This window comes from Haliotis asinina, chromosome 3 (assembly GCF_037392515.1).
Source record: "Haliotis asinina isolate JCU_RB_2024 chromosome 3, JCU_Hal_asi_v2, whole genome shotgun sequence".
Taxonomy (NCBI): domain Eukaryota; kingdom Metazoa; phylum Mollusca; class Gastropoda; order Lepetellida; family Haliotidae; genus Haliotis; species Haliotis asinina.
The window spans coordinates 56,167,750-56,188,717 of record NC_090282.1 but is presented as its reverse complement, the minus strand read 5'-3'; the positions used below and the strand labels follow the sequence as shown (position 1 = coordinate 56,188,717).

The following is a 20,968-nucleotide window of genomic DNA, read 5'->3' as shown; positions in this document are numbered from 1 at the left end:
GGTGGATGGGATAGGCTGCAGAATGTAGGATTCATCTCATACCATCAGTGTAGGAGACGAACAGTGAAGAAAACACTAACATCAGCTAGATATCCTTGCCTCGTGCACCTTGGGTTCACATTTTAGGACACACTTCAGCGCAAGTTCCAATTATTTACAAATATGATTTTGATGACGCCATGTGATAACGATAAATCTGAGCGATATATGTAATACTATTATAACATCACCAACCATGCGAGAATCCTGAAAATTTACCATATTGAACATTCTTTCGTTTGATACGCCAGTAGACACAGACACGTATCTCATGAACACAACAGGCTGCGTCACTTGGTCTATAAATAGAAGCGCGGAAAACCCCAATCTCTTTACCGGCTGAGGAACACTGAAAACCTCAAGTGGATGAATAGTGGTCAATTTTCTGGTAAGTTTGTTTGTCACTAACAAGTTTTAACTAAATTGTTTCACAACGATATTTCTATGTGCCGGCCGAGGTGTGTCAGGGTTGTGTGTTATATATCTATATCCTGGATCTTTTGTTTCGGTGTACGTGCTATCCTTCTGTAGTAAATATTCTTCACGTAGTCTCGCTTACTCATTCACGCTTGGACCATACACTGACATTATTCAACACTCGTTGGGTCAGTGCACATAAACAATCTTCAGAATGTTGAACAATAGGAACATGACAACATGGCAGCAGGTAGTAGTTTCAAGGGAGTTAACTCGCCAACAGTCACTTTCAACTGGCTTGTTGAACGTATGATTAGATAAATGTGTGTGTGTGTGTGTGTGTGTGTGTGTGTGTGTGTGTGTGTGTGTGTGTGTGTGCTTAGGGAATCAATTTTGTACACCCGCGTGTGGGTAATGGGGATGTCAGCAATTTTGTACATGCGAACTTTTGCATTATGTTTATAAATTAGGGGGTCTAGTGGAGTTTGGATCAGTGGATAAGTCACTGATTGAAGTGGGGATCATTCACATCATTGTACTGGGTTACCCATTAGAATCACGTCCACCTCCCTCTCCACCCCCTCTCCACCATCCAACCACCATTCTTGCTGTTGATTAAGGATTGTTTGTAAAGATAGAATGATACGATTCTCTTTCTTTGCTATATTTTATGCAGGATGATGGCGTTTCTCATCATCCAGGACACTACACATTTCAATGTTGTAATTCATCTACCAGTTTATGATTACTTAACCATGGTTTTTAGACATATGATCTGTGAGCTTTGTTTCTACAATGAACTAGATAATTCTCGAGTTTTATACATGGCTTGATCAATCTGTATCTTCTTGATATTTTATGTGATGTACGGGAATCACTTTATGAATACCTAAACACAGAAATTTGTATTTTTGCTCTGAAAACAACAACTGGTTCACAAACTGAATCTGAGTACGCTGAGTCTTCTATTTTTAGTTTAACATTGGTTGATGATGAACCTCTTCAATTGTGACGCACTGCCGTACATCGTCTCTCGTCCTTTCGCCAAAACCATATCTCCATGGTGACCACACGACGAATGAAGTTGACATAACTTTATTCCCAGCACTTTGACAAGTTCGAGTTGTGTTCATTACCTCACTTGCTATACGGTCACATACTGACACATCATTACGTTCTTTACAGTCTTGATACTTGCTGAACACGTAAACTTGGATCCGTTCACTCTACATTTGTTGTACCTCATATGTTTGCGATGTAAAATTCTCCTTTAACTTGGAATATGCAGACACGCGACCGTTGTTATATTTATGGAACAAACAGTTCACTTGGGCTGTGCTCGGGGCTTTATGGTTCTATTGTATTGGCCATCCAAATGTCATACGAACATGCCTCTTCTAAGTAATAGATGGGGGATCTGCAACGGGGCATAATTACGATCACAATGACTATGTGATAATATTCTGTGTAAGTAAAGGGATTTAAGAAGATTAAAGGCAAGTCTATTCTTGTTACATAAATGCACTCTATCGAAGTGTTTATAAAACGCAAGCAATTCGGCTTTTAAGAAGTACTTAAAAAGACTGTTTAAATTTCTCCTTTTCCCAGGCGATGGCTGAAGTGAATTACCGGGAAATTCGAGGCAAAGCTATTGTCCGATCACATAAGTGCCCGCCGGTTGTGGACTTGTGGTTTGATGACTCTCTGCTGGAGAGACTTAGAATAGGCAACGTCATTGAAGGTAACTGTTAGTGAGCGGTTTTACGCCGCTTTTAGCACCAGAAATGGGTTTCCCACATTGTACTAATGTGTTTGTTTCGAACTGTGGTCCTCGGCGTTACGAGCGAACGCTTTAACCACTGATGATTACGAATACGCTTCATGGGATTCCTGAGTGTTACAGACCCTTGTCTATCGCTGTCTGGGACATTTCCTGCACGTTAATGATATTCTGCAGATGTTACCCGTGAAGATACGGGTTACAATTGGTTTTCAGTAACCCAGGAGTGTCGTAAGAGGCGACTAATGGGATCGGGTGGTCAGACTCCTTGACATGGTTGACACATGTCATCGTATGCTATCTGCTAGAGCGGTACTCATGACGCTGATCACTGGACTGTCTGGTTCACACTCGAGTATTTACATGCCGTCACCATATAGCTGGAATATTTGAGTGCGGCGTAAAACTAAACTCACTCGCTTTTTTCAGATGGAGAGTGCCTCGTGGCAGTTTACTGGGAGGACCATGTTACCGATCACGCTGTCTCTTCATCCATCACGTTAGCGTCCAAACACCATTCTGCGAACTTCGAAAGGCAGATGAGTTTTCACGTTGACACAGCTAGTGGTCGCTTGTTTCAGTTCGTCAGTCTCATGTTCCAGACTTTTAAGGCGAGGTTGACACACGTCAGATTGAGTCCCATCACATTCGTTTTTCAACACGAAGACAAGCTGTCAATGAAAGCCATGAGAAAAAATGCACGGGGACTACGAACTATTTTCCAACGATTTATAGCCCATTTGGCCCTTGGGGAGATAGAGATGAAAATACGACTGGTGAATATGTCCGCGCCTTCCTATGCCAATCGATGGTGTTTCACAAACAACTCCCAGCTGCACAAAACAAGGTTTGTATTATATAACAGTCATTAGGGGAATTATCACGTCATAAACTCGCACCTGGAGATAATATATGCAGGGTTTGGTTTTGCAACGCCGCACATAGCAATATCCTAGCTAATTTATATGGCGTCGATGTGTAAATAATCGAGTCTAGGCCATACAATTCAATGATCAACAACTTCACCATTAATGTAAGCAAATGGGTTACCATGACACATGTCAACCAAGTCGGCAACCTTGACAACCCGATCCCGATAATCGCCTCTTACGACAAGTGTGGGTTACCGAAGACCAATTTTAACCCTGATCTCTGCCGGTCGATATATGCAGTGAATGTGTTCGTGAATACTTTCTGCCTAAAGGTATAAATGATGGCTAGTGGGGTCTGAGATAACTGGAGTAACCGATGTATATTTGTTTACAGTTCTACAGAGAGCGTAGTGTATGAACTTAGTGACGTGGAAGAACGTCCCCAGGAGAGGAAATCTTGTCGAAGTACTGAAATCTCCGAACAGAGACCCTTTGTAGAGAATAATTCTAACTCGCAGAAACATAAAGATGGTGAAATCGACCATGACATGCCACAGATCAGCCCTCACTTGGATAGAGGCGACAGGACTGAAGAACACGGACTCGGGACATTACATGCTTGCAGCAACAAGTTATCGACAACTGAATGTGAGCCTGATGATGACCTGTATGGCGGAACTCTGAAGGATGACAATGTTAAACGGCGCTCAAAAGTAAGTTCAGCGTCTACGTCCACGGACTATGAAAGAATGTATGCAAACCCGAAGGAGCTACAGCATGAACATCAAGTGGACAACGAACAGCATGATGGGAACATGGATGTAATTGAGAAAGATAGACCGTCAGGGAGCGACACCGGTCAAGGTTGGGTAGATTCCGACAAACAAGATGGGAGCTACACAGACAGCTCATGGAACTCGGACACCAGTTTCGGAAAACCGGGACATCTAGGCGATTTATCTGAGAGTAATTATGTAAACAAAACAAAGACAACACTTCCCAATAGTTACGAAGCACAAGTCGACCAGATATTAAGGTAAATGTGGAAAGATGAAAGTTCTTATGTTTCCATAAGCATCATTTCTCTTTACCGTTTTGTTTCCTGTTTATCACCACACAGTGGCACGATACACTACTGTGCTTAACAAACCTGTGAAGATCCGGGTCAGAATTGATCTCCAGTAACCCAGGCTTGTCATAAGTGGCGACTACCTGGATCGGGTGGTCAGGCTCGCTGACTTGGTTAACACATGTCATCGTTTCCCAATGGCCTAGATCGATGCTCATGCTGTTGGTCACTGGACTGTGTTGTCCAGACTCGAGTTTTTACAGAGCGCCGCCATATAGCTGGAATATTGCCGGGTGCGGCGTAAAACAAACCGCACTCAAACTCACTCACTTGGCTCAGCAGAGCAGACAATATAGCAGACATTGAAAATTATGCTTTCTTCTCGGTGGATCCCTTCTCATTGGAAGACACATTCTTATTCGTGGACATAAATCGCATATCTAAATGACGTGTAGTTATTTTAAAATACCTTTTCTGTAATGACAACTGCTCCATGTCAGCTGCGCGAATTCAAGATATTAGAAAATATGCTAATTTGTTTGTCATCAATTTCAGTTTAGATATAACTGTATCTAAAACAACTGATAGGAGTGACGGTCATGCGATCCTGCAGCAACTAAGGGAGGTTACCGAGGACGTTGAGGGTAACTGTTGGGCTGAAGTGGAACACATTCTCCATGGCGGTGAGTATAGTCGTAACTGGAACGATAAGGGGCATGGGGAAATTTTGTCTATGTGTTTCCTTTAGGTAGTAATAAATGCTGTGACACTTTTACAAATTTGCAGAAAGCCATGCAGTTCCAAAGGCAAGCCTGGGAACAGACACACTGTTATGTTTGGACACCTCCGGTAACATGGGTAGACTTGAAAAACAGCGTTTACAGGCCATTGCACACAGCTTCATACAAGGTATGTGTCAACTGCTGCCTAGAGTGGGGGAAGTGTGTGTGTGTGTGTGTGTGTGTGTGTGTGTGTGTGTGTGTGTGTGTGTGTGTGTGTATGTGTGTGTGTGTGTGTGTGTGTGTGTGTGTGTGTGTGTGTGTGTGTGTGTGTGTGTGTGTGTGTGTGTGTGTGTGTGTGTGTGTGTGTGTGTGTGTGTGTGTAAAGCCATACCACACAGTCCCGCATGTTAAGCATTTTATGGCTATATTTTCCCTATATAAACAAATGTTGGATATGTACAGTTTGCAGGATGATTGTATCAACATATACTATGTAACATACTGTAAGATCTATCAAAATAAAGTAACCATATGCCAGTATGGTTAATGCCCTGTATTATGTTAACAGTTTAAGGCATGACTAAATATTCATACAGTAGTTTTAACTATGTATTTTCTTCAAGGTATCGAAAAGAACGCCGAGGAATATGGAGTGGAAGAAAATATTTGCATTCTTGTTCTCGGAGGAAGACCTGGTATACTTCATCACTTTTCGAACGACTATGAAAGTCTCAAGGATGCAATAGGTGAGGATCCTCATTTTGGGAAAGAAGCATTCCTAATACGTGAGATTATCAAAGTGCATCCGTATAGTTTGAGATATAAAACACGCCTTTTCCTTAAAATGTAATAAAATAACGAGTAAAGTATGCTTTGGAAAGAATTTGATGGAAAATGATGAAGAGAAATTGATGCAACCGTTCCATAATGGCATTTACGGATTAAGTCTTTTGTAAGAAATATTAGATGTAAGCATTTGTAAGAAAACAGTAATGTTTATTCTTTACGATGAAGAGTTAGTCATGTTAATACGATAAATATGTTTAAATTGATTGATGTTTTTGTGTTGGAATTCCAACTTGTTACTTCAGAGGAAATTGAGTACGGTGGATACTTACCTTTTCTCCACTACATGCTCATCGTTGTAGCAGCTCTTACTACAGGTAAGCTGACCTTGATATATGATAGCTGGCTGGTTTATTGGTAGGTGTTTAACACCACACTCAGCAATATTCCAGCAATATGGTGGGGGTCTGTAAATGGCCTGGACCAGGCAATCCAGTGATTACAGCCTGATCATCATTCTACTCAGTTGGGATACGATGACATGTGCCAATGAGACTGACCATCAGACCCTCTTAGTCACCTCTTACGAGGGGCATGGTGGTCACGGGTATTGATAAAATATCAAAATCAAACTTACATTATGCCTGTTAAATGATGCTACAGTGTCATAATTATGCAAAACCATGACACAGGACGTGCGGTAGTGATTAGCGGAACAAGAGCATCATAACTGATACATATTTACATTCCTAAGCAGGAGGTGTTTGCGATTTCGGTGGGTACCTGAAAGTTCCGCCTCGGATGGTGATCGTCACAGATGGCATAACAGCCTTCAAGCGTGAACAAGTACAGGACAAACAGGTAAATATCAATAACAGCGATTCGGAACTATGATCGCTTCTTAAGCAACTGTTATCCTAAGTTGAATAAACTTCTGAGTTTTAAATGTGCAGTTGACAAGGTAAAATTATGAGGATTCATAATTATCATCTCAACTTATTTGATTGACCTTTTTGGTTGAAATGAAATTACTCGGTACGATTTCACTGCAAACAGACTATAAGCATTAGATTAGAAGTCAATGAGTTGACCATTTATGAGTTTTGTGTAAGAACTGCACACGTTTCTCGATGCAGGGATTCCACCACTTTGCGGAAACACTGGCACAGACAATGATAAACCCCATAACGGAACGTGTGGTCAGCCCAATCATATTTGTACCGCATGGACATGTACAAAAGGTTAATTTTATGATTTATAGATTAATATTCCATTGTAAAACCTATGTGCAATAATCTAAATGCGGCTTTGAGGGCTTCCACTATATATCATAGTGACCTTGAAATAATCGGGGGAAATGTCGGTAGCCTAGTGGTTAAAGCGTTCGCTCGTCACGCCGAAGGTTCCGGTTTGATTCCCCACATGGGCACATTGTGTGAGGCCCATTCCTGGTGTTCCCCGCCCAGCTGGATTGTTGCTTATAACTTCGTACAACTAACCAACTCACTTAAAATACTTTTATTTTATACTTTTTTGCTATTTAAAGTTTTTGGCATTTATATTTCCTGGATTTCCATGGAAACAGTCTGGACTTAGTCTCAGAAATGGGTGGAATTGTTTCCGGAGCGAAACACACACACACATACAGAAACAAAAACAAGTAAAAAACGCTAAACATCTGTCAACAGATAGCTTGACAGATATATCAAACAGATCCCCAGGTGGTTTTCGCTATTTGTGTGGATTTGTGTGTGGATTTTTGGCATCTATATTCTTGGCACATATATATATACATGCCAAAATTATAGATGCCATATATATATATATATATATTCATTTATTCATTTGGACTTTTAGGTAACTGTGGGGGCAGGGTTATTTGTCGTTTTCTGTTGACCTCTTGTTGCTTTGTTTATTTAAAGCTGTGTTGCTTACGTCTTCGGTCATTTAAAACTTGTCACTGTACTTTCTAAACTTCAGAATTTTATGGAGTCAATAGCTGCTATGTGTCGTGGTTTGGTGGTTAACGATGTCAAGACAATATGCAGCCATCAAAGGATACAAGTGAGTAAGCCGTGGTTTGGTTGTTATGTTATACAGTACAACACCTTCTTAAATCTCGAGAGTTGTACACTATTTATTATTGTATTACAAAAAAAAAACAACTAATAAGCACATCGTTCCAAAAAGCGTTAGTCTTATCGGGAATTCCTCTATTTGTAATATGGTCATTATCTTCCAAAGTACATTATTTTATAACATTCAATCTCTGAAAACAGTAATCCATTTCTCAGCAATATTAACGCTGTCATATTTCCAGATGTGTTTTTTATATTGAAAAGGGAGTACATAATTCTGTGTCCATAATCTTAGCTGAAACATTGTAGGCCTGTAGAGAAATGAACCAATAATCTCTTAAACGAGGGGTAAAATTGAATTTATGTTTTTCAGATCCTCGCTGCACAAATCATCAAATTTGTGAAAATGGACCCTGCCTTGCGAGTAGCACGAGTAAAATACGTTGATCTCATTGTTGACGCCGTTTGCCAGGATCTTTCTAAGTCAGAAAAAGTAAATAAAGTAACATATTCTTGCTATTTGCGTATGTCTCAGATTTCAACATTGTCAGATCTTACAGATGGTGTCCAAGAATATTTAAACATAAGTTGCAAATGGTGTATATTTATGGGAAATGTCCCCAGAAATGCAATTGTTTCCCCATGACGATGCAACACATATTTTTAGGGTTGATTCATTTTAGTTTTTAGATCACAGATCTATCTATCCACCCCCTTTGTGAGCAGTGAGTGTTTTAGGCATAAAGGTTTTACTCATGTTTATTATGATATACATCAAAAGGCATGAATATATAATGCCCTTAATGGCTTCGCGATAATGAGTGAGTAAGTGAGTTTAGATTTACACTAGTTTTAGCAATATTTCAACAATATCACGGCGGTGAACACCAGAAATGGGCTCCACGTATTGTGTCCATGTGTGGCATTCGATCACAAGGCCACTCCACCGCTCTCGAATATAATGAATTGACCAATTTTGGTATTAAGTCGGTACATTTTTACAACCAGGCTGCTGTTAGGCAGAAGGTCAATGATAATCTTGACATGAATTTCTGGGCTACGGATGTATTCGACAACGTCAACATGTCACATGACCTCCCTCCCCTTGGGAAGAGAGTGACCCGAGGCCCCGACTGGGCGTGGAAGAACGAAGACACGGAGGGGATAGGGACGATCGTCAACCATGCCATTGAGGGAGGTATGGGGACTGTCATAATTGTTTAACTGAGAAAGTACCAAAAACACACCGGTCATGAATAAATCCTTAATCTTAACCATGAGGTGTAGCATATTCTCCTCTTTATGTGTAAAGCAGACTTTTTGTTAGGAACCAAATTCAGAACAAACTATGTATAACCTTAGTAATATGATCCAAAGGAAACAAAAACACCAATGTGCTTACATTTAGACTCGAGTGTGATTGTTTTTGTTTTTGAACGAAGGCATGTGTTTTATTGTTAGGGGCATGTTGCATTTAACAAAATCATATGCGACCTTTTGTAGCGTACATTTGGGTGCTTTGGGACAACGGAACATGCAATTGGTACAGATACGGTGCAAACGGACAGTACGATGTGTTACTCGTGGATCATCATCCGCGCCTGCCAGACGGACCTGAACCAATCAGTATAGGCATGGAGGTACAGCGAGGTGAGTAATATGTACAATACAGCATCAGGTGTCTCTCACACCTGCCAGATGGATCTGAACCAATCAGTATAGGCATGGAGGTACAGCGAGGTGAGTAATATGTACAATACAGCATCAGGTGTCTCTCACACCTGCCAGATGGAGATGAACCAATCAGTATAGGCATGGAGGTACAGCGAGGTGAGTAATATGTACAATACAGCATCAGGTGTCTCTCACACCTGCCAGATGGACCTGAACCAATCAGTATAGGCATGGAGGTACAGCGAGGTGAGTAATATGTACAATACAGCATCAGGTGTCTCTCACACCTGCCAGATGGAGATGAACCAATCAGTATAGGCATGGAGGTACAGCGAGGTGAGTAATATGTACAATACAGCATCACGTGTCTCTCACACCTGCCAGATGGAGATGAACCAATCAGTATAGGCATGGAGGTACAGCGAGGTGAGTAATATGTACAATACAGCATCACGTGTCTCTCACACCTGCCAGATGGACCTGAACCAATCAGTATAGGCATGGAGGTACAGCGAGGTGAGTAATATGTACAATACATCATCAGGTGTCTCTCACACCTGCCAGATGGAACTGAAGCAATCAGTATAGGCATGGAGGTACAGCGAGGTGAGTAATATGTACAATACAGCATCACGTGTCTCTCACACCTGCCAGATGGAACTGAAGCAATCAGTATAGGCATGGAGGTACAGCGAGGTGAGTAATATGTACAATACAGCATCAGGTGTCTCTCACACCTGCCAGATGGACCTGAACCAATCAGTATAGGCATGGAGGTACAGCGAGGTGAGTAATATGTACAATACATCATCAGGTGTCTCTCACACCTGCCAGATGGAGATGAACCAAACAGTATAGGCATGGAGGTACAGCGAGGTGAGTAATATGTACAATACAGCATCACGTGTCTCTCACACCTGCCAGATGGACCTGAACCAATCAGTATAGGCATGGAGGTACAGCGAGGTGAGTAATATGTACAATACATCATCAGGTGTCTCTCACACCTGCCAGATGGAGATGAACCAATCAGTATAGGCATGGAGGTACAGCGAGGTGAGTAATATGTACAATACAGCATCAGGTGTCTCTCACACCTGCCAGATGGACCTGAACCAATCAGTATAGGCATGGAGGTACAGCGAGGTGAGTAATATGTACAATACAGCATCAGGTGTCTCTCACACCTGCCAGATGGACCTGAACCAATCAGTATAGGCATGGAGGTACAGCGAGGTGAGTAATATGTACAATACAGCATCAGGTGTCTCTCACACCTGCCAGATGGAACTGAAGCAATCAGTATAGGCATGGAGGTACAGAGAGGTGAGTAATATGTACAATACAGCATCACGTGTCTCTCACACCTGCCAGATGGAGATGAACCAATCAGTATAGGCATGGATACAACGAGGTGAGTAAAATACATCATCAGGTGTCTCTCACACCTGCCAGATGGAGATGAACCAATCAGTATAGGCATGAATACAACGAGGTGAGTAAAATACATCATCAGGTGTCTCTCACACCTGCCAGATGGAACTGAAGCAATCAGTATAGGCATGGAGGTACAGCGGGCTGAGTAATATGTACAATACAGCATCAGGTGTCTCTCACACCTGCCAGATGGAACTGAACCAATCAGTATAGGCATGGAGGTACAGCGAGGTGAGTAATATGTACAATACAGCATCACGTGTCTCTCACACCTGCCAGATGGAACTGAAGCAATCAGTATAGGCATGGAGGTACAGCGGGCTGAGTAATATGTACAATACAGCATCAGGTGTCTCTCACACCTGCCAGATGGAACTGAAGCAATCAGTATAGGCATGGAGGTACAGCGGGCTGAGTAATATGTACAATACAGCATCAGGTGTCTCTCACACCTGCCAGATGGAACTGAAGCAATCAGTATAGGCATGGAGGTGCAGCGGGCTGAGTAATATGTACAATACAGCATCAGGTGTCTCTCACACCTGCCAGATGGAACTGAAGCAATCAGTATAGGCATGGAGGTACAGCGGGCTGAGTAATATGTACAATACAGCATCAGGTGTCTCTCACACCTGCCAGATGGAACTGAAGCAATCAGTATAGGCATGGAGGTACAGCGGGCTGAGTAATATGTACAATACAGCATCACGTGTCTCTCACACCTGCCAGATGGAACTGAAGCAATCAGTATAGGCATGGAGGTACAGCGAGGTGAGTAATATGTACAATACAGCATCAGGTGTCTCTCACACCTGCCAGATGGAACTGAAGCAATCAGTATAGGCATGGAGGTACAGCGAGGTGAGTAATATGTACAATACAGCATCACGTGTCTCTCACACCTGCCAGATGGAACTGAAGCAATCAGTATAGGCATGGAGGTACAGCGGGCTGAGTAATATGTACAATACAGCATCAGGTGTCTCTCACACCTGCCAGATGGAACTGAAGCAATCAGTATAGGCATGGAGGTACAGCGGGCTGAGTAATATGTACAATACAGCATCAGGTGTCTCTCACACCTGCCAGATGGAACTGAAGCAATCAGTATAGGCATGGAGGTGCAGCGGGCTGAGTAATATGTACAATACAGCATCAGGTGTCTCTCACACCTGCCAGATGGAACTGAAGCAATCAGTATAGGCATGGAGGTACAGCGGGCTGAGTAATATGTACAATACAGCATCAGGTGTCTCTCACACCTGCCAGATGGAACTGAAGCAATCAGTATAGGCATGGAGGTACAGCGGGCTGAGAATTATGTACAATACAGCATCAGGTGTCTCTCACACCTGCCAGATGGAACAGAAGCAATCAGTATAGGCATGGAGGTACAGCGAGGTGAGTAATATGTACAATACAGCATCAGGTGTCTCTCACACCTGCCAGATGGAACTGAAGCAATCAGTATAGGCATGGAGGTACAGCGGGCTGAGTAATATGTACAATACAGGATCAGGTGTCTCTCACACCTGCCAGATGGAACAGAAGCAATCAGTATAGGCATGGAGGTACAGCGGGCTGAGTAATATGTACAATACAGCATCACGTGTCTCTCACACCTGCCAGATGGAACTGAAGCAATCAGTATAGGCATGGAGGTACAGCGAGGTGAGTAATATGTACAATACAGCATCAGGTGTCTCTCACACCTGCCAGATGGAACTGAAGCAATCAGTATAGGCATGGAGGTACAGCGGGCTGAGTAATATGTACAATACAGCATCAGGTGTCTCTCACACCTGCCAGATGGAACTGAAGCAATCAGTATAGGCATGGAGGTACAGCGAGGTGAGTAATATGTACAATACAGCATCAGGTGTCTCTCACACCTGCCAGATGGAACTGAAGCAATCAGTATAGGCATGGAGGTACAGCGAGGTGAGTAATATGTACAATACAGCATCACGTGTCTCTCACACCTGCCAGATGGAGATGAACCAATCAGTATAGGCATGGATACAACGAGGTGAGTAAAATACATCATCAGGTGTCTCTCACACCTGCCAGATGGAGATGAACCAATCAGTATAGGCATGGAGGTACAGCGAGGTGAGTAAAATACATCATCAGGTGTCTCTCACACCTGCCAGATGGAACTGAAGCAATCAGTATTGGCATGGAGGTACAGCGGGCTGAGTAATATGTACAATACAGCATCACGTGTCTCTCACACCTGCCAGATGGAGATGAACAAATCAGTATAGGCATGGATACAACGAGGTGAGTAAAATACATCATCAGGTGTCTCTCACACCTGCCAGATGGAACTGAGCCAATCAGTATTGGCATGGAGGTACAACGAGGTGAGTAATATGTACAATACAGCATCAGGTGTCTCTCACACCTGCCAGATGGAACTGAAGCAATCAGTATTGGCATGGAGGTACAGCGAGGTGAGTAATATGTACAATACAGCGTCAGGTGTCTCTCACACCTGCCAGATGGAACTGAAGCAATCAGTATAGGCATGGAGGTACAGCGGGGTGAGTAATATGTACAATACAGCATCAGGTGTCTCTCACACCTGCCAGATGGAACTGAACCAATCAGTATAGGCATGGAGGTACAACGAGGTGAGTAATATGTACAATACAGCATCAGGTGTCTCTCACACCTGCCAGATGGAACTGAACCAATCAGTATTGGCATGGAGGTACAACGAGGTGAGTAATATGTACAATACAGCATCAGGTGTCTCTCACACCTGCCAGATGGAACTGAACCAATCAGTATTGGCATGGAGGTACAACGAGGTGAGTAATATGTACAATACAGCATCAGGTGTCTCTCACACCTGCCAGATGGAACTGAACCAATCAGTATTGGCATGGAGGTACAACGAGGTGAGTAATATGTACAATACAGCATCAGGTGTCTCTCACACCTGCATGATGGCGATGAACCAATGAGTGTAGGAATGTAGGTACCGCATCAGGTGTCTCTCACACCTGCCAGATGGAACTGAACCAATCAGTATTGGCATGGAGGTATTTCGAGGTGAGTAATATGTACAGTACATCATCAGGTGTCTCTCACACCTGCCAGATGGAACTGAAGCAATCAGTGTAGGAATGAGGTACAGCGAGGTCAGTGATATGTACAGTACAGTATCAATGTGTATTCTTTACATGCTGGATGGACGTGAGCCAGTCAGTATGTAAATGCAGGGACACGAGTTCCGGTCGAACATGATATTCTTGCTTACATGTTTAGAAAATGTGAACGGAATGTTCCAGTTATAACCGTATCAGTCTAAATATACATCATGTCCTAACGTTATTATACTCCAACGTTCCTTCTTTTTCAGGTCCTGACATGGAAACAGATAGCTGTGATGACGACCAATACGGGACTGTCATCAGACTGATTGAAGGCCGTGTGTTGGTACGTGATGTGATACGTGATGTCATAGCATTGTAGTTTGTGTATCCTACTATCCCCATGACAAAGGTAAGGGCGAAGGTCATTCATTGAGACGTTATTAAGGACACATGGTGAACATCTGTCTTTATCTGTCTTGTCAAAAATGAAAGCAAAATGTCGTCTGACCACAGTGAAAGCAATAAGTGAAGTGGTTGACTTCCTCATATATCCCGTCTACTTATGATTTAACCGTAGGAAGTTTAGACAACAGGGTTTACCACTCGAGAGGTAACTGTTTCTGTATTTGTACTGCCCTAGTCAAAAGGAAACAAACAACTTACACTTCAGGTACATTGATGGTCTGATACTGTTTAGTGAAAATAACATCTCCCGTTCCTTTCAGTTGGTAAACCCACCTGAACAAACACAAGTGCCACATTAAGATGCATAAAGGTTTTACGACGAAAGGAGTTATTTCAACTTTCTATTAGTCAAGTTGGCATTAAAGTCGAGCAGCATGTTTACATTTCACACGTTTTGAGACAATCAAGTTGCTGTACTTTGCATACCCCTCTTCCGACATCTAATATGATGACTATTTGCTAATAATACGTTACGATTTCTTGTGGATGTGAAGAGTGTTATGTTTTACGTACTTTCTGTCACCAGTGATGCGTTGGCCAAAGCGAAATTGATATTTTGTGTAAGATTGGAACTGAAAAGAAACTTCCTGTGTCTGATAATGCATGATAGGCATTTTCTTTTGAGAAGCTCATTATTTAGCGCAGGTGGATCGTATGGTCTTTTATGACGGTGTATATTCCAACAGATTGTTTTAAGATCATGCTTCTATGTTTTAACCTTCAAGTTAATCAAATTTCAGGTCATCTGGGAAAATCGAAGCATTTGCGAACATAGATATGGGGAAGACGGCAAATACGACGTTTCAATCAGGTAGGCCTTGAAAACGCTAGATTTGAACTTTTGTAAATGTTTGGCAAAATTTGTAGTCTTGTACTTAATAATTATAATCTGCCACAACAGGTTGCCCTTGCAGTGCGTTGGTAGTCACAGACGAAATGCATCGTCTGAAGACAAAACACTCAGGTCATCACATGGTGAGTGTACTACGGAAGAAATATACACCAAACTCAAATAATTAAGTTCCTCCCGTCTGTGCAATGACTGATATGAGACATTTGTCATTTTGCTTTGGTTAGTAAATGTATCAGGCATTCATTAGACGGTGTATCATGCGTTGGTTCGTAGGTATAGCAGACATTCTTCAGACAGTGTATCATACGTTGGATGGTATCTTCATCAGGCATTAATTAGACGAAGTATCATGCATTGAGCGGTAGCTTTATCGGGCATTCATTAGACGGTGTATCATGCGTTGGATGGTAGCTTCATCAGGCATACATTTGACGGTGTATCATGCATTGGTTTGTAGGTATAGCAGGCGTTCATTAGACGGTGTACCATGCGTTGGACGGTAGCTTTATCAGGCATTCATTAGAAGGTATATCATGCGTTGGACGGTAGCTTTATCGGGCATTCATTAGACGGTGTATCATGCGTGGGTTAGTAAGTATATCATGCATTCATCAGACAGTGTATCATGCATTGGTTAGTAAGTATATCAGGCTTTCACTAGACAGTGTGTCATACATTGATTAGTAGATGTATCAGATATTCAGCAGTAGATGCATCAGGTACCGTTTAATAGGTCTACCATTCATTCCTCATATGGTACATCATGCATTGGTTAGTAGGTGTAACAGATATTCATCAGACGATGCATCATGCAATCAACAGTAGGTGTATATTGCAATGATCAGACGGTGTGCCAATCATTAGTTAGTAGGTGTATAAGTTACCTGTCAGCAGGAGCGTCATACATTGCTCAGTAGATTCATTCATCAACATTTGTACCAGGTTTATGTCTCCTGTGAAGCACCGGATTAGAATTGTATCAGACACTAGTTTGTAGGTATACCAATCATCTTTCAGTAGGTGTATCGCGCAGTATTTAGAAGGTGTATCAGGTAGTTTTCATGAGGTGTATCGCGCAGTATTTAGAAGGTGTATCAGGTAGTTTTCATGAGGTGTATCGCGCAGTATTTAGAAGGTGCATCAGGTAGTTTTCATGAGGTGTCTCGCGCAGTATTTAGAAGGTGTATCAGGTAGTTTTCATGAGGTGTATCGCGCAGTATTTAGAAGGTGTATCAGGTAGTTTTCATGAGGTGTATCGTGCAGTATTTAGAAGGTGTATCAGGTAGTTTTCATGAGGTGTATCGTGCAGTATTTAGAAGGTGTATCAGGTAGTTTTCATGAGGTGTATCGTGCAGTATTTAGAAGGTGTATCAGGTAGTTTTCATGAGGTGTATCGCGCAGTATTTAGAAGGTGTATCAGGTAGTTTTCATGAGGTGTATCGTGCAGTATTTAGAAGGTGTATCAGGTAGTTTTCATGAGGTGTATCGTGCAGTATTTAGAAGGTGTATCAGGTAGTTTTCATGAGGTGTATCGTGCAGTATTTAGAAGGTGTATCAGGTAGTTTTCATGAGGTGTATCGCGCAGTATTTAGAAGGTGTATCAGGTAGTTTTCATGAGGTGTATCGCGCAGTATTTAGAAGGTGTATCAGGTAGTTTTCATGAGGTGTATCGCGCAGTATTTAGAAGGTGTATCAGGTAGTTTTCATGAGGTGTATCGCGCAGTATTTAGAAGGTGCATCAGGTAGTTTTCATGAGGTGTATCGCGCAGTATTTAGAAGGTGTATCAGGTAGTTTTCATGAGGTGTATCGCGCAGTATTTAGAAGGTGTATCAGGTAGTTTTCATGAGGTGTATCGCGCAGTATTTAGAAGGTGTATCAGGTAGTTTTCATGAGGTGTATCGTGCAGTATTTAGAAGGTGTATCAGGTAGTTTTCATGAGGTGTATCGTGCAGTATTTAGAAGGTGTATCAGGTAGTTTTCATGAGGTGTATCGCGCAGTATTTAGAAGGTGTATCAGGTAGTTTTCATGAGGTGTATCGCGCAGTATTTTGAAGGTGTATCAGGTAGTTTTCATGAGGTGTATCGCGCAGTATTTAGAAGGTGTATCAGGTAGTTTTCATGAGGTGTATCGTGCAGTATTTAGAAGGTGTATCAGGTAGTTTTCATGAGGTGTATCGTGCAGTATTTAGAAGGTGTATCAGGTAGTTTTCATGAGGTGTATCGCGCAGTATTTAGAAGGTGTATCAGGTAGTTTTCATGAGGTGTATCGCGCAGTATTTAGAAGGTGTATCAGGTAGTTTTCATGAGGTGTATCGGGCATTGGTCAGAAGATATATCAGTGGTTGTACAGCTGGTGTATCATGCGTTTAGGCGGTGTCCACGGTATTAGTGAGTGTATCAAGCATTTCCTTATTCAGCCTCTCTTATGTTTTAATAATAGTCTTCTTTGGCTGAGAGATCATGCAACCTTCCTGCAGATATTCTTTCTAAATAAATTCGCTGACGATAGTTTTACGCCTCCTATGGCAATATTTCAGCAATATCATGGCGGATGAAACCAGAAATGGACTTTACTCATTGTACCCATGAGGGGAAGCAAACCCGTGCCTTTAGGGTGACGCCCGAATGCTTCAACCACTAAGCAACCCCACTGCCCCTGTAGTACTCTAGATTCAGGCAATGTATTGTTGTAGATATCAAGTTACTCCCTACAAACACCGAAGACCAAGACGCATACGAGTGGCAATGGTTTGATGAGATTGAAAGTGAATGGCGACCGTATTCTGAAGTCACTGATGCCAAATTAAAGCAATCTTTCATGAAGAGACCATATGGATCATGTCTTATACAGAGAGATGGGCGAAGGTTTGTGACTTAGTTGTAGTGCAAGCCATAGATCTGTGTACTCAGGCAGTGTAGAATGAATGCCATGCTTACTGTCGCCATACTATACTCAGGCGTGTCTGTTTCATCATGATGATTTGTGTTAGTTCTTTCATCACTTTATGTAACCTGTACCTGTCGTGAGAAGCGACTACCGGGAGCGGGCGGTCCGACTCGCTGATTTGGTTGACACATGTTATCGAATCCCAATTTCTCAGGCCGATGCTCGTGCTGTCTCATCCAGTCATTTACAGACCGTTATCATAAAGCTGTTATACTTCTCAGCAACCAGCCAACCATCATCAGTTCATGGCATGTCTCTCCAGAGATGGTTTATTGTTACTTTACAATTTAGTTTCAGGGTCTCCTTCACGAAGTTAACCGAAAAGTCAATGGACACGGGTTCTACAACACCAGTTCGGAAATATGTTGGTGGGAATATGATCAAGATGATCAAAATGATTGATTCGAATGATGGGCGAAGAGTATCATCATTTCCATGTGATTACGACGGGAGTACAGATAACCATGGCCAGTTCCAAACTGATACTCTCAGGAATCCGTTCTAAAACGTATTAAGTGTGACGCCAGGAAATAACAACATATAAACAGTAATATATTTACTCTTGTGAGTTTAGTTTAAACATAGGATCAAGGACGAAATAAAACCTCTTTCCAAGGATATGTACAATAACTAGTTACATCACAAGTATTATTAGAAACAGACAGGGAGAAAGAGTGAAAGTTCAGGTGAAATTTACCACAGAAGGTGCACGGAAAGAAACTACAGGAATCGTTTTGATGCACGTGTGTACATTTTTAAAATAAGTTCATTTTTATGATTTGTCAAACCTCTGAGCGTAAGACCAGCAAATAACAAAGAGCTTTGAAACATGTTTTTGTGTTTTACAACTGACTGTGTATATAGACCAAAGAAACTATTTTAGAGTAATACAAACGGTATTCAACAACAGCAGTACACAATACAGTAGAACGGGTAGTAGAAAGTCAGTGATAACTAGGTTCGTCTATACTAAATCAGAATCACTTGCTTGCTGAGTCGGTGCCTTATGTAATGTATTTAAACTTCTAGCCAGAAGAGGCAAGCTACAGCTATGTTTGGATGAAATAATGTCATATTTTCTGTTTTTTTTAAAAAAAGAAACACATCCATGTTATAATTAAAACTGACCACATTTTAAAGTATTTAATGCAGTCATTATTATGACCATGACCTATGCTTAATGAGTGTACGAATATTTTCAAGTAGGTGACATTAATTTAGATGCGGAACTGTGTAGCTTCCTGTGCTCGGAAATAGAAAGGATAAGCTAGCCAGAATTTGTGAGGGTTTTTTTAATTATAGTTTTAAGGTCTGTCTGTACTCTCTAATGTTACAACAATATTTAACAAGACCTTACACGGGCATATAACAAATATGACAAATGATGTACTCTGTATTACGTCTGGTAATAATGACTGAAATGATGTAATGTGAAATATACATAAAAATATATATAAAATGAATGTCCTTTTTAACACCAATAAGCTAGGAACTTTCAATCTTCTGTACAATAATTATGGCTGTATTTAAAAATAAGTTCAAAAATATATATGCACCTTCTCTCAGTGAACACTGTATCTATCATACATTTTGTACATAATATGTACATATGTAAACACTATTTGTGTACCTCTTATGCTGCAGTTTTGCAGCGTGAGTGAAAAGTTCAGTTCAGTTCAGTTCAGAAAACAATTACTTAAGTATGTAATGATAATTGCTGTTCTCTTTCAGTGTGATCTTTGAAGAAGGTGTGCGTACAGAAGCGGGGATGGATTGCTTTGAGGACAACTTTAGCACGTGGGATGGTTCTGTTATCCATTAGGAAATCATTCTAGAGTAAACATTGACTACCATGCACGTAGACATTGATATTCTAGCTTTGTGCTCGTTTAGTGGACGAGAGCCACACAAAGTCTCCGTGTACAAACAATCAGTTTTCGAGTGATGGAGGGTTACGGCTTAACCATTTTCCATCATTACCACGACGGGTGACACCAGAAAATGTGGTATCCGTATTGATTTCATTGTAAATATAAGTTAAGGGATAAGCCGTAATACCAAACAGAAGGTGGTCAACGTAACCATTTTGTTTTCGTCCATAATGCATGCCTAGAAGAGTATAATGATGTTGTTTAGGGAGGCACACATATAATGTTTGTCTCCCTAACGAACGAACGACAACCCTCCACCCCCTTTCTCCTCCCTAAAATGTATGTACAAAGTGCGTGATTCCTCCTCTGCATGCCATGCACAAAATTACCCCTTCCCCCACCTTCCCCGACACACCTACACCCACACCTAGCTCCCTTTAAATATATTTTTATGTTTGTTTTTTTAATGAAATGACGTTTTCTGGTGAGGGGTCTGGGTGTCTGGCTAGTAAATGCGAATGTCAGTATCGTGATTGTGGTAACAGCAACTTTGCCTGCATTGTTTTGAGTTTTATGATGATATGCTAGAAACTGACGAAATCAGCAATAAGAAGACAAACATAAACTGCAGAAAAAGACATGCTCAAATGAACATTGTGATAACTGATAATTGTGTCCATTGATTGTCGACAGAAACGATCTGTAACCATTGTCAGTATTCATTTGTACAAGCTCAGAAATGTATCATTAAACTGTATTTTATTTATATCACATTTTGTTTTTGGATTTTAACATTATACTAGCAAATGGGCCAATACAGATGGAACCCCGTGAAGGTCAGGGTTAAAATCGA

General features: G+C 41.5%; 1 protein-coding gene across 2 annotated transcripts; it reads left to right on the top strand.

Moving 5' to 3' along the window:
* Positions 1-356: 356 nt before the first annotated feature.
* On the top strand, positions 357-20,881 carry LOC137276911 (uncharacterized). Of its 2 annotated transcripts, none has more exons than XM_067808561.1 (20): positions 357-427; positions 2,065-2,197; positions 2,666-3,083; positions 3,503-4,144; positions 4,733-4,860; positions 4,964-5,086; positions 5,523-5,645; positions 5,991-6,062; positions 6,443-6,546; positions 6,822-6,926; positions 7,666-7,749; positions 8,137-8,256; positions 8,772-8,961; positions 9,267-9,413; positions 14,245-14,321; positions 15,184-15,254; positions 15,345-15,418; positions 17,991-18,162; positions 18,536-18,612; positions 19,976-20,881. In XM_067808561.1, exons 2-20 carry the CDS (start codon positions 2,068-2,070, stop codon positions 19,978-19,980), a joined length of 2,862 nt encoding a protein of 953 aa, XP_067664662.1. In that variant the 5' UTR covers positions 357-427; positions 2,065-2,067; the 3' UTR covers positions 19,981-20,881. The 2 variants fall into 2 exon arrangements, with proteins under 2 accessions (XP_067664662.1, XP_067664661.1); XM_067808560.1 differs by having other exon boundaries at positions 18,536-18,608; positions 19,976-20,879.
* The last annotated feature ends 87 nt before the right edge of the window (positions 20,882-20,968 follow it).

Coding starts and splice junctions, on each gene's coding strand:
- LOC137276911 (XM_067808560.1), top strand. CDS start 2,068: ATGGCTGAAGTGAATTACCGGGAAATTCGAGGCAAAGCTATTGTCCGA. Junction 3,084..3,502: donor TCCCAGCTGCACAAAACAAG/GTTTGTATTATA, acceptor ATTTGTTTACAG/TTCTACAGAGAGCGTAGTGT. Junction 5,646..5,990: donor AAGTCTCAAGGATGCAATAG/GTGAGGATCCTC, acceptor TTGTTACTTCAG/AGGAAATTGAGTACGGTGGA.